The sequence below is a fragment of the Dermacentor andersoni genome, chromosome 1 (assembly GCF_023375885.2).
Source record: "Dermacentor andersoni chromosome 1, qqDerAnde1_hic_scaffold, whole genome shotgun sequence".
In the NCBI taxonomy this organism is placed as follows: domain Eukaryota; kingdom Metazoa; phylum Arthropoda; class Arachnida; order Ixodida; family Ixodidae; genus Dermacentor; species Dermacentor andersoni.
In genome coordinates, this window is record NC_092814.1 from 326,075,287 (window position 1) to 326,089,998 (window position 14,712).

The following is a 14,712-nucleotide window of genomic DNA, read 5'->3' on the forward strand; positions in this document are numbered from 1 at the left end:
ACCCTTTTCGTAAGCCTCCAGGTTTCTGCCCCGTACGTGAGTACTGGTAAGACACAGCTGTTATACACTTTTCTCTTGAGGGATAATGGCAACCTGCTGTTCATGATCTGCGAATGCCTGCCAAACGCACCCCAGCCCATTCTTATTCTTCTGATTATTTCACTCTCATGATCTGGATCAGCAGTCACTACCTGTCCTAAGTAGATGTATTCTCTTACCACTTCCAGTGCCTCGCTACCTATCGTAAACTGCTGTTCCCTTCCGAGACTGTTAAACATTACTTTAGTTTTCTGCAGATTCATTTTTAGTCCCACCCTTCTGCTCTGCCTCTCCAGATCAGTGAGCATGCATTGCAGTTGGTCCCCTGAGTTACTAAGCAAGGCAATATCATCAGCGAAGCGCAAGTTACTAAGGTATTCTCCATTTACTCTTATCCCCAATTCTTCCCAATCCAGGTCTCTGAATACCTCCTGTAAACACGCTGTGAATAGCATTGGAGAGATCGTATCTCCCTGCCTGACGCCTTTCTTTATTGGGATTTTGTTGCTTTCTTTATGGAGGAGTACAGTGGCTGTGGAGCCGCTATAGATATCTTTCAGTATTTTTACATACGGCTCGTCTACACCCTGATTCCGCAATGCCTCCATGACTGCTGAGGTTTCGACTGAATCAAACGCTTTCTCGTAATCAATGAAAGCTATATATAATGGTTGGTTATATTCCGCACATTTCTCTATCACCTGATTGATAGTGTGAATATGATCTATTGTTGAGTAGCCTTTACGGAATCCTGCCTGGTCCTTTGGTTGACGGAAGTCTAAGGTGTTCCGGATTCTATTTGCAATTACCTTAGTAAATACTTTGTAGGCAACGGACAGTAAGCTGATCGGTCTATAATTTTTCAAGTCTTTGGCGTCGCCTTTCTTATGGATTAGGATTATGTTAGCGTTCTTCCAAGATTCCGGTACGCTCGAGGTCTTGAGGCATTGCGTATAGAGGCTGGCCAGTTTTTCTAGAACAATCTGCCCACCATCCTTCAGCAAATCTGCTGTTACCTGATCCTCCCCAGCTGCCTTCCCCCTTTGCATAGCTCCCAAGGCTTTCTTTACTTCTTCCGGCGTTACTTCTGGGATATCGAATTCCTCTAGATTATTCTCTCTTCCATTATCATCGTGGGTGCCACTCGTACTGTATAAATCTCTATAGAACTCCTCAGCCACTTGAACTATCTCATCCATATTAGTAATGATATTGCCGGCTTTGTCTCTTAGCGCATACGTCTGATTCTTGCCAATTCCTAGTTTCTTCTTCACTGCTTTTAGGCTTCCTCCGTTCCTGAGAGCTTGTTCAATTCTATCCATGTTATACTTCCTTATGTCAGCTGTCTTACGCTTGTTGATTAACTTCGAAAGTTCTGCCAGTTCTATTCTAGCTGTAGGGTTAGAGGCTTTCATACATTGGCGTTTCTTGATCAGATCTTTCGTCTCCTGCGATAGCTTACTGGTATCCTGTCTAACGGAGTTACCACCGACTTCTATTGCACACTCCTTAATGATGCCCACAAGATTGTCGTTCATTGCTTCAACACTAAGATCCTCTTCGTGGCTTAAAGCCGAATACCTGTTCTGTAGCTTGATCTGGAATTCCTCTATTTTCCCTCTTAGCGCTAACTCATTGATCGGCTTCTTATGTACCAGTTTCCTCCGTTCCCTCCTCAGGTCTAGGCTAATTCGAGTTCTTACCATCCTGTGGTCACTGCAGCGCACCTTACCGAGCACGTCCACATCTTGTATGATGCCAGGGTTAGCGCAGAGTATGAAATCTATTTCATTTCTAGTCTCGCCGTTCGGGCTCCTCCATGTCCACTTTCGGTTATTCCGCTTGCGGAAGAAGGTATTCATTATCCTCATATTATTCTGTTCTGCAAACTCTACTAATACCTCCCCCCTGCTATTCCTAGTGCCTATGCCATATTCCCCCACTGCCTTGTCTCCAGCATGCTTCTTGCCTACCTTGGCATTGAAATCGCCCATCAGTATAGTGTATTTTGTTTTCACTCTACCCATCGCCGATTCCACGTCTTCGTAGAAGCTTTCGACTTCCTGGTCATCATGACTGGATGTAGGGGCGTAGACCTGTACAACCTTCATTTTGTACCTCTTATTAAGTTTCACAACAAGACATGCCACCCTCTCGTTAATGCTATAGAATTCCTGTATGTTACCAGCTATATTCTTATTAATCAGGAATCCGATTCCTAGTTCTCGTCTCTCCGCTAAGCCCCGGTAGCACAGGACGTGCCCGCTCCTTAACACTGTATATGCTTCTTTTGGCCTCCTAACTTCACTGAGCCCTATTATATCCCATTTACTGCCCTCTAATTCTTCCAATAGCACTGCTAGACTCGCCTCACTAGATAATGTTCTTGCGTTAAACGTTGCCAGGTTCAGATTCCAATGGCGGCCTGTCCGGAGCCAGGGATTCTTAGCACCCTCTGCAGCGTCGCAGGTCTGACCGCCGCCGTGGTCAGTTGCTTCGCAGCTGCTGGGGACTGAGGGCCGGGGTTTGATTGTTGTGTTCATATAGGAGGTTGTGGCCAAGTACTGCACCAGGGTGGCCAATCCTGCTCTGGTGAGGGAGTGTGTTACCGGTTCTGGTCACCGGCATCAGGCCACACCCCAGGCCTGTTTTATGCAATTTTATCAACACGCGGATTTTTTTTTTTTTTTTTAATCCGGTGGAAAATTGCGCGGCACCGGGATTCGAACCACGGACCTCTTGCACGCGAGGCGGGTGTTCTACCTCTACGCCACCGCAATAGCAATAGCATAGCAATTCTGGTACACTGATATTTTCAGGTTCTGCTACAGGCAAAAAACAACAGGGTGAATTAGGTGCATGCATGCATCACATATTCAAAGTATAGTTTAATGTTGTCTACTTACATTCCCTGACAACGAGGTAAGCAAGAGTTAAAATGACTGTGTGCCCACTGTAGATGTAGTCTCCACAGAATGTGTGCTGCCCATTTATCGACAGTCCAAATCCACTCAGCAGCTGGGCAACCCGTTTCATTATTAGAAGCGGATTTGTGCTATTTGCCTGGAAGAAGAAGCACAAGTGGAAAATAAAAATGAGAGTGTATACTACTCTTCTTCAGTTCAGCATGCTACAGGGAAAGTGCTAACTACCTCTACCTTAGTTCACTCACTAACTTAAAGTTTTATAAGCAAGGTTGAGAAAGTTCCATGAAAATAAATGTTGTCATCCACCCTAAACTAACCATAATGCTACAAAGGATACACATTCAAGTTTTTCACAAAAAAGCCCATACTTGCCCTTGTCCTTGCCCGCGAACCAGGGTAAATTTATCAGCTGCAAAACTTTCTGGGAAACTTGAAGTTTACTTTGTAGCTTCGCCCTACTTTAGGGTGGATGATAATTTTCCCCTTCACTTTTAAGCTTGGGAAGTTTGTTTATTCATTACGAGCTTGTCATAACATCATAACCAACAATTTTGAGGGTCTGAAGTGAAAGTCAAATTGCATTATTTTGTTTTAATTTCCTAATGGAGTGCTCCCCGAAATCTGGTGCCCTGTAATCCCCAAATGCAAAGATGTGGCTAGGAGCCATACTTTAGAGCAATTATTTTAATTCTCCATTCTTTTTGTCATTCATCATAGGCTCACTTGCAGCTGCTCTACTGTTATTGCCACAGTCCGCCGCTTAGCCCAACGGATGAGCGAAAAGAATGGAATGAAAGGAAAACAATCCTTACAATATATGACCCCTGAACTTAATTTTTGCAGGTGTCTTCTGCCTGAAGTTGTTTTCAAGGAAAGGGGGTTTACCTGCGTCTAGCCTGTTTATTGTTTCCACAGGAATAAATATAGTTTCATAGGGAAGGGCTTTTGACACAAACTTTACACATTGACACCACCATTCCGGGCAAGTTGGTAATCCATTACTCAAATGATATTGCGCAACAAAAAAACCGACACGGACGTGAGAGGACGACACACCAAGCGCTTGGTGTGTAGTCCTCTCATGTCCGTGTCGTTTTTTGTTGCGCAATATCATTTGAGTAATGCATACAAATACCAATCCCCCCAATTAAACTCAAAACACACATACAAGAAGATTGACAATCCTGCTGATGTCTTACTTGAATTTTATAAGGTGAGAGTCATAAGAGTCAACTGATAACACTAAAAGCCAATACAGAAATATGGCTGTTGGCTAGAGTGAGCTTGTCTATTAGTTTTCAGGTTTTTTCAAAATAGTTTTCACAGCACTATCATCAATTAATGCTTGATGTTAAGTGGCAGCCTATGATTTCATTGATTGCTCCACATGGATACCGAGTTTGCATTTTTATTCAGCGATCAAGTATGAGGAAATTCATGGATTTCGTAATGAAGAACAGATGTGCCCATGCCATACTTGAGCAAACTGCAGCTTCTATTCATTTTTACTCCGTACAGTCAAACACCTGAGGTGTTTTGTAATCCCCTGTTGACCCTGCCGAAACCCCCTGAAGATTGTGATCTGCAGTTTCAGATATACCACTTTACTGATTTATTTGCACAACTGCTTCTAACAAAGAGGTGCCACAAAAATATACTTTTCAACCAAAATGCATGCATCAGTTAATTCCCCTAAATAATCTGTCATAAATATATATGCACTTGTTTCATATCCCAAATGAGAGATATCGAAGTGTCCACATATTACGCTTAAAACAGCGTGCCGATTAAGAGAAGCACTCAGAGCTATTGTGGCTGAAAAGCTACTCATAAGACATGTTAAACTGACCTAACGGTGCGCAGATGTGCATGTGTTTTATTCATGTGAGCAAAGCAGCTGGATAGTGTTACGAAGGGTAAGTAACCTTTGCTTCCATTCCTCTTCGCCTTCTCATTCTTCAAGTGCTGTTCTTATGTCCCTGAAATTAAACTTCCAAATCTGACCTTGCATTTCCTCTTCACATACTACAAAAGCGCACAAAACAAATTAGGCTTCGGAACTCCTGGTTCCTCAATATTCGTGAGAGTTATGAATGCAGCACCTGTGGTACTGTCCCTTGCTTATGTGTGCTACTAAATCTAGCAGGCCTGAAACAATAACATGATAAGACTGCTGAAGGAGTCACTAGCAGAAGTTCTAAGGGTACCACTCACTTTTGGAGAACAGTAGTACGTTGTACTTGCAACAGGGACTTGAGTGACAAACATTGTAATACTCCTCATAAAGTATAAAAGACCCATAATGAAGAAAACACGTTGCAGGACAATCCACCTGTAAGAAGCCAATGCACAGGAAGGATATTAGTACAAGATAAAACTTAAAAAGTCATGATTAAAACAAGGACTGAGATCATACACAACACTGCCTTGAACAAGGCAGAAACATTTGTTCAAAGCACTGTTTCAAGAAGCTTTCAAAGTTGCACAAGTGCATGCAGGCAAAGAAACAAGCAAGGAAAATAAATGCAAATGCAAAAAGTCATTTGAAACCATAGGGATGAACAGGTATGCCCAAATCGGTCTACAAACCAAACTGTCTTCAGGAAAAAATGGTGGCCTTTGCTTCAGTAACTCAGCATCATATATTTAGATACGTAAATATAATGGTAATTCTTGCCTTACAAGTAGGGCTGCCACCTTCACCGTGGGAAAAAAAAGAACAACTGGCGATGAGAAGATGGGTGAGGGGGAGTGCATTCTGTCTGTGAAAACTACTGAAGGCAAAATTCTGTTACTAGTACTCAACTACTCGTTGCAAAAAACATCCTCGTATTGATTATAAGATAAAATAAAATGCTACTTGTCCAGTTCCATTTCGTATTTAGAAAAAGGAACGAACTGAAATTACCGTTGATAACGACGCAGGTGGTCGAAACGTTTCGTTTGCACTCAACTCTGCACCGCGCACGCTTTCGCGTTTCAGTACTTTTCTGATTGCGTAGTGCTGCACTCGTTTTGCTGGCTAGCAAAACTGGCACAGACTGCAAGTAGCAGAGAACTCAACTTCCATGTGATGTTGCGGGATGCCCGAATGGTTTACGCCACTTGACCAAAAAGCAGCTGCAGCGGCGAATCCGCCGCTATGTCTTGGCTCGGTGCTGCCGTCTGCTGATCGCCGTTTTACTCACCGACGGCAGCAAAGGGTGGTGATGGCGTATGCAAAGTCACCACTCACCCGGTTGGGTGGTGAGAGATTTGAATTTCGAAAAACATATTCGGATCCTTCAGATACAATTTTCTTGTAAACTAGGTCTTCTCTTGGCACGAAACAAGCATTGCGAGGTTTCTGGAAAGCGATTTAAACAGTACACGTAGACTTAGTATTTGCCTTTAGTGTCGCTTTAAACTACTACAATAAACCTTTACATTAATGTTTCTTAATCTGGTGTTGTTAAATTTATTTGAAAACCACGTAATACAGTAAGTTTTCACTTCATATTTCTAGATACATCAGTTTATTTTGGCCGATCTTGTTTCGAATGCAGCACCATGCTTTCAGTAGCATGTCCAGAAGGAAGCAATAAAAAAAATTGTTTCAACTTAGCAAAAGACCGCTTATATAAAAGATTTTTTGCATGCTCATGTGACAGAGATATAAGGTATGTAAATTACTAGCTTACGAACAACTTAGCAACACATAGAAGTCTAGATGGCAAAAATATACATAAGGCTTTATTTAATGCATGGGCATACTTAAGGAAAGTTCGAGGACTTAATAACGAATTCATCTGTGACAATTCAATTGTCTGTTGTGCATGAGCACCTAAAAGAGCACTTGCGGTGCAGTTCATAATGTGCCGATTTCAGGAGACCCAGAAAACCAGCAAATAGTGTGCTGGTGTGGGGGTTGAACTGGCAGCTGGCACCACGACAAAAAGCTGGCTGAGCCAGTGAAAAACTGGTCAGGTGGCAACCCAACTTACAAGAAAATAAAGAATAAGTTAGGAGCAATAAGCACTTAATAAAAGGTGTGCTAATAGTAATTTTTGAGATCGAATCAAGCGCAAATTGAATGGAATACTTTTCAAATAGTTTTCATATCATGAACAGGCTTTTTCACCATTAATATAAAACAATGTTGACATCAAACATGACCTATATCAGTAAACTTCACTTGTGGTACACTGAGCCTAATATGAAGCATGATTTATCCCATTTGAATGGAGCATTATAAACAAATAAACAGGATTATTCAGAACATGTGTGGTTGTGAGTTTGCACAAAGAAGGTTTAAAAGGGCTCCTGTGAACAGGTTAGCATCTTCGATGATAAAATGGGAATGCATGGTGACTGCAGCAATGGTAGAGCAAAGAAAACACTTTTTTTTACTTAGAATGATCCCTGAAGATCACTGTCACTGAACTATAATATCAACTTATGTTGCAATTGAGTGTATACAGATTTATTCCCAAGAAAATACAGAGTTGCAGCATCAATAAATATAGCAAGCAATACTCATTGCCAAATATAATGCATGAGTGAAATTTGAGTCCAAATAATAGTAGTTTAGTTGGAAATGTCTTTATACTTAAGCGATACAGGACACTCTAAAAAATTCCCATTCATTATACTCACAGTGGCAGAGGCAAAATTTGCTTTGTTTTTGCTTTAGTTTCATGTGTTTCTTCCTAAGTCCTGGTATTCTGCGCCTTGCCTTTACGTATTTGATTCATTATTTGAAAGTTTAGAATATTTGGTCACCCTTAACAGGCTGCCTTTAGAAGCCTTATTGCAAGTACCCACTTGATGATCCATTGCAGAACAGTTGACTAGTGAGAAGTTCTACCTTGAAGTAGATCATGATTTACATTGCAATGCCAACAGCTTCTTTATTCCACTGCATGTTCATGCTGACTTAACACGAAAAGATTTCGCTAGGTATACTGCTCTGTGTGCTGCAATATAGTAAAACTTGAACATAAGACAGCATGCAAAACCATTCTTTGCACATACTGCATGTGCTCATTGTGGACTGCATAAACAAGTATACTTCATAAATGGACATGTACCACTACCCAGTACCTTAACACAAAAATATCAGATCTTTCATGTGAGCTTCTTTCACTTTATGTTAACAATGTCCAAACGAAATAAGAGACCCGGCAGTGAAGCAAGCGTGCATGCACACATGCTCTCTCTCTCACAGATACACAAAATGCCACCATTCAATAAGTGTTCTCATTTTTGAAGCGGATGTGCATCTCAGGCTCGAGCTATGACAGGTGATCATCAAAATATATGCTTACGCCATAATTATGTATTGGAAACAAGCCCATAAAAGTGAAGGGCACAAGACAGAACTGAAACTTCCTCCTTATGTGCTTTGTTTCTTTGAGCTGACTTCCAACATGCGTCGGCAGCAACTTAGATTTCACGATTCTGATGTCGCAATTTCTAATTAAGGGGGCTGGCACATTCACTCTGGCATCTAAAGACACGCCAGCACGGCTCGTGTGCTCACCTGTAGCGGTGTATGAGCAGCAAGCCAAGCGTGGACCAGATGCAGAATATGATGATGGACTCGGACACGTCGAGCGCCCAGTCAAGCGGCGGGAAGTAGTCAAAGAAGACGTCCGGCAGCGGCGGGTACTTGGCTCGGTCGGGGATGCGCTCGTGCACGTAGGCCAAGCACGTCAGGTTGAGGATTAGGTTGGCCGACAGGAAGGTGAAGGCCACCAGGGTCTTCCACTTCTCCTGCAACAGCCGCGGCTCGCCGCCGCGCTCAACGGGGGAGGCAGCCGCACCGATGCTGATGACTGTGTCGCACGCGAGCAGGTCGCCATTCTTGTCGCGCCGATTGCGATACTCGTCGCAGCTGGCATGGTGTTCAGGCCACGAATGGTGCAGGCCCGAGGTACCACCAACACCGGATGAGGCGCCCGACGCCGCGCCGTTGCACAGCAGCGGCTGGCCCTCGGCACCTGTCGCCGACAATGTGGTGTCCATCACTTGAATCATGGGGCGTCAGCCCGCCGCCGCCTAGCGCCAGCGGTCTCCTCCGCGCATCGCACCGATGCCTCGCTCGCCCTGGCGGTGGTAGCACGCCTGCGCACAAGGAAAGTGAAACCTGCGTTTTCATCCGTGACGGTTGCCTGTGTTTACATTTAAACGCTGCTGACACATTAGTGTCTTTTAGAATATTTCAGACTTCTCTAAGTAACCCAAAATAGAATGGCGCAATGCCAATGCCACTAAGCAACCATAGCGAGTCTTCCTAATCGTTACTACTGTTACACAAGTTCGCGTTCCTGGAATCAAGGCACAGAGGCCACAGGTATGAGCACATCGGCGAGCAACAGCGCTCACGGCCCCGGTGGCATTTTGTAACTAACCCGTATGCGGGAGCCATGCAGGGACTCTACTTGCAAAGCCAATGTTAATTAAAAGGAGGGTGTTGAACCGAAAAAAAAAAAAAAGAAATACCGGTTCGGTTCGGGTTCAACGCGCTCCCATTTCGTTCCGGTTAAGTACCAGAGAAATAAAATTTATAACGGTTCGCGAACCGGTTCGAGCAGTCCAGTTTATCCGGCCCCATGGCGATATGCTGCATAGTAATACCGACCTGCCCGCATGGCGTATGCGAAGGTTTCATCAAAAGAAGGCAGACATGTACGAATGAATTACACAGATACGGGGAGATTATCATGTAGAAAGACAGAGGTAATAAGTGAGCACAAGCTCGCGAACAAGTTAACGACCGCGCAATGAGCGATGGAACGAAAAATGTTAGGCGTAACGTTAACAGACCGGAAGAGAGCGGTATGGATCAGAGAGCAAACGGGGATATCCGGTATTCTAGTTCACATTAAAGGGGCTCCGAACCACCACTCGGGCTGGGTGAAATAACATAGTCCGCGGGTAGCATACGCTGCTGTGAACATTTCAGTCAAGTTTTGCTGTCGTACGCGGTGCGTGGAACTTCGCAAGCGGAACGTGAATTCACCTTTCTCTCAAACGCTCTCTTTTCAAACAGAAGCGTGCTCCTCACTCTCTTCTGGATGCTTTATTTCGCGATAAAGCGAATTCCCATAGGCGGCAGCTATTGGTAGATGCGGTCGGCTACACAGCGTAGATATCGCCGCCACGAGTCCACTGGCTAAGCGCACTGCGGTTCGCTGAGGACAACCGCGTTTGGCTTACGTTTAGCGCGCCGTAGGCACCAAAATTGGAAGTCGTGGCGTCTACGTTAACATCCAAAGCGAAATTTGGACTGCGCACTACGGTGACACTTAAAAGGCGCAGCGTTGTGGGCACGCCCCACTGCGCCGTAGCCTTCGCAGTGAAAGGCTTTGAAGAAGGAACGGGAACACAGAGGAGGCCGTGTTTGATTACCAATAACTCCGCTTCTGCTGAACGCATTGAAGTACTTTTTCCGGCAAAGTATTTCTGAAATCGCCTATTTTCACTTCAAATGCCTTTTCCCACTTCGATAAAAAGTGGTTTAGGGCGCCTTTAAGAGATAAATATGGAGCTGGGCAGGCCATGTAATGCCTAGAGTAGACAACCAGTGGACCATAGGAGTTACAGAATGGGTGCCAAGGGGAGGGAAGCGCTGTGGAGGACGGCAGAAAATTAAGTGGGGTGATGAAACGACGAAATTAGCAGGCGCGAGTTGGAATGATCTAGCGCAAGACAGGGGTAATCAGAGATCGCTGGGAGAGGCCTTCGCCCTGCAGTGGACGTAAAAATAGGCTGCTGCTGATAATGACGACGAATAAATGATAATTCCTGAGTCAGAGTAATGAGGTCTGCGCCGCTTCCACACTCGTTAGCAGCAGAGTCAGTTACCGTCCGTTTTGATTCAGGTTTTTACTGAAGCACTGGTGGTGAGCGAACTGTGGCGTGTGATCTATGGGTGTCGAAGACAGCGCGAATTCACACTGCAGTACACAAATTACAACTCCAAACTTCTAGTCAAAGGGAAGAATGAAGTTAGCATTTGACATTTCGCTCAGTTTGCTGCTTTCTTAGAAGGTGAGGACATTGATGCTTCTGAACGATGAACAAGGACGCTTTACGCTAAACCATACGTCGATGTTTCTTGCGCATCTGCACGTCGCGCGTAGTCTTGCGCTGGCTAAGGGCGGACAAAGAAACCAGAAGTATGCACATTGTGGGCCCCGAATAATGACAGGCCATTTAGGGAAGCGAAGATCTTGGGAGCCTGGCCTCACAGTTCATTAGCGCAGAAAGCAGTTCGAGCGCTTTTTCGCTACCTGAGGGCAACAGACTTGAGTGCCCGACCATAGACATCCTACACCTAAGTTCTCTCTCTCCCTCTCTTTCACTTGCCATTCCCCTCCCCACGTGTAGGGTAGCAAACTGGACTCTGTCTGGTTAACCTCCCTGCCTTTCCTTCTTCCCTTCTCTCTCTCTCTCTCTCTCTCTACAACTCGAAGAGTGTTGTACTCTGATTGGCTAAGTACCACACGTGTGTTGAACCATGGCACGTAACAAAAGCAGATTTTGCGCGCCGTTTACAGCCGCGGTTACTGCTCACTGAGAAGGTGACGACATTCGTTAGCGACCGCAGTTATGGTTGCAATAAGTCATGCAGCTGAGCTCGTTGATATCCCTCCTCGAGGTATCGTCTTTTCGACGCTCCGTGTTCATCTAGTTTAACCAGACTTAGTAACAAGTTGACTTAATGACCGAATGGGGGAGCGTCACCAGATATGTTGATTGCGCGGAAACCCTCAAACAACTTTTCGGCCACAGAGCACAACTGGCACGACCGACCTCGAAAGTGCAATTAGGCGTCTCTGCCGAGGTGGCCGTAGTTACCAGCACATACCCATTGACTATCCCCATTCTCGCACACAGCGCAACTCGTGAGTCATATATAACAATCTGCTGGTAGGCTGCGCCGATTGAAGTAGCTATTCGAAGAAGCGTGCAAACGATTGAGCACCCGTTGTCGCCTCATATATGCTTGAGCCCTTTCGTGCCGAACCGGTAACCTCTATTATTATTATTTTTCTACAGCTCAGGTTCCGTTCAGGTTCAGGCACGTTCCAAAAATATCGGTTCGGGTTCGGTTCGGCCCAACATTTCGGTTCGGGTTCGGTTCGACACCCTCATTGAAATCCACGCTTTTCTAATTTACCAGTTTGGCGGTCAGTGAACTTACATTTATGATTGGTGGCGCACTGGGACCCATTTTCCTTGGCAAGGATACATAAGGGCTGGCGTTCTCCAAATAAAAATTTAGTTGGCAGTCAGAACTTGTTCTGTGTGTCCTTGTTTTAGTTGTGCTGTTTGAGCTTAGTTCTCAAGATGAACCAACTAGTCTTCACGAAGATGTTACTAAAGTATATTAAATTATTTATGGCGCTTCGGGGCTTGCGAGTGTATTTTTCTAGGGCTAAAAGGTCCCGTAGTAAGGCAGAGGAGCCCGCAGCAACATATCATTAACGTACAGTACATGGGTCGTTTTTTTTTTTCTTTTTTCAACGACACCTATCACACAAGACAAACGTTTCTAGATAGTTGTGGCTCTAAAAACGCGCCAGCACAAGATGCGACTTTGCGCCGGTGCTGCCTGGCGGCTTATAAAAAAACACTACTGCCGCCCCAGTGATCGACGTCAGTATACGTGATTAGGCGTGTATGATACAGTGTTCACCTGTACATGGTAAGCCTGCTGTATAGCCCACATACGATGCCAGATAAAAAAAAAAGAAAAGCAAATCGTTCGTCCGACAAGGTTCTTTCACTTCACGCTGGAGTGCCAACACCGCGTGGAGAAGTACTCCACACCAACCCCACCTCCCAACTCTGAACAGCTAAGAAGCCGTGCTACGGGACGGAAAACCGCAGGTTCATAGGGCGCGCTGATCCAGCGAACCCACGACATCGCCACGGCCATTTGAGCACTGGACTAGGAGCCCCACCCTCTAAACACACGGCAAGAACAAAATTATATCTATCTCCTACAAGAAGTCGCGATGCACACAACAAGAGCGCATATGAGCACCCTGCATGTCCAACGATGACAGACCGAGCGAAATCAGTTTCGGGCATCCTCGACTGGCAGAACTGAACACAGTATTGCGTGTCTCAATTCACGTTTGCCTGATCAGACAAGGTCCAACAGCTCAACGCTTCTGTCTTCCAATGTACTCGCGGGGCAAAAGCGGAAATTGCGGTTAACACACAATTCGTGGTGCCATAAATAGCACTGCAGATACACGCGCACGAAGGCCAGTCAGCGCTCCCGGGAATTCGATATGAACAAAAATCGCGTTAAAAACTTATGAAATCTCTCTCGCGCACGCGCGCGCGCACACACACACACACACACACACACACACACACACACACACACACACACACACACACACATATATATATATATATATATATATATATATATATATATATATATATATATATATATATACACACACACACATATATATATATATATATATATATATATATATATATATATATATATATGCATTTGACTCCTGTTGTGAGATGTACGTGCATGGCAAGTGCAGAAACCACGGCTTCATTTCAGACTCGCTCGAACCACGTTGTTGAATGTAATATACTCTCGCTTTAGTGGGCTTTTTGATTATAGTATACATGCCCTACTGTGAACACTGTCAAAACCTCCAGAAATTATCGTTAAAAATAAAATTATGGGTGTTTTACATGCCAAAACCACGATCTGATTATGAGGCACGCCGAAGTGTGGGACTCACGATTAATTACGACCACGTGGGGTTCTTTAACGTGCACTTAAATCTAAGTATACACGGGTGCTTTCGCATTTCGCCCCCATCAAGATGCGGCAGCCGTGGCCGGGATTGGATCCCGCGACCTCGTGCTTAGCAGCGAAACACCAAAGCCACTAAGCAACCACAGCGGGTATAAACGATTGTGGACAACAAAAACGAGCAAGTGATTGAATGGTGCGCACTGCATGCCGGAGAACTAATGAATTGCCCAAAACGCTACGACCGTATACTTCACTTTCACCGTTCAATCCGCCGAGGTTGCTTAGTGGCTACGTGGCGTTAGGCTGCATAGCGCGAGGTCGCGGGACCGAATCCCGGCCACGGCGGCCGCATTTCGATGGGGGCGAAATGCGAAAGCACCCGTGTACTTAGATTTAGCTGCACGCTAAAGAATCCCAGGTGGTGCAAATTTCCGGAGTCCCCCACTACGGCGTGCCTTATAATCAGATCGTGGTGTTGGCACGTTAAACCCCATAATTTAACTTTTATCGTTCAAGCCGCTTTCAATACATTTGCAGCCTGCGTCAATTTATTGAAACGGCTATATGGGTCCCGATGGGCAGAAAATAGACGACCCCGCTTCCGAGCCCAGGCGCACGTTAACGGTGTCCCGAAATTGTGCACGGGCAAAGGTGTACGGCGATGTCGGAAGAACGTATCCGGGGTGCGCGCGCGCGGGGCGGCCTGCGCAAGACGCAATCGACCCACGGCGTCTAAAAACGGGACCCGTGTGATGATGTGAGCACGGCGACGACACGTTCTGACAAAGCAAGCGCAATGGGACCGTCGACCACATAAAGTACGAAAGGGTAAATCACGAGAGAGACTATATACCGCGACAGCATTTGTGAGAAGGGTTGTGGCTGCACACCGACTAACCTGTACCCGCTATAAAAACAATTCTGGGACGGGTCAAAACTGGAGCTAACCTCGCTGAA

At 45.2% G+C, this 14,712-nt stretch overlaps 1 protein-coding gene across 4 annotated transcripts in view; it reads right to left on the reverse strand.

Annotated features, from left to right (window-relative positions):
* The window catches only part of LOC126516415 (phosphatidylcholine:ceramide cholinephosphotransferase 2-like), a 241,920-nt gene that overhangs the window by 23,854 nt on the left and 203,354 nt on the right, over positions 1-14,712 (reverse strand). For all 4 annotated transcript variants that reach the window (XM_050166535.3, XM_072285562.1, XM_055063975.2 and 1 more), the window contains 3 exons: positions 8,488-9,071; positions 5,181-5,298; positions 2,946-3,102 (listed from right to left, as the gene is read on the reverse strand). In XM_050166535.3, coding sequence (XP_050022492.1) covers positions 2,946-3,102; positions 5,181-5,298; positions 8,488-8,984 — 772 coding nt within the window. In that variant the 5' untranslated portion in view covers positions 8,985-9,071. The remainder of the gene's footprint in view (positions 1-2,945; positions 3,103-5,180; positions 5,299-8,487; positions 9,072-14,712) is intronic.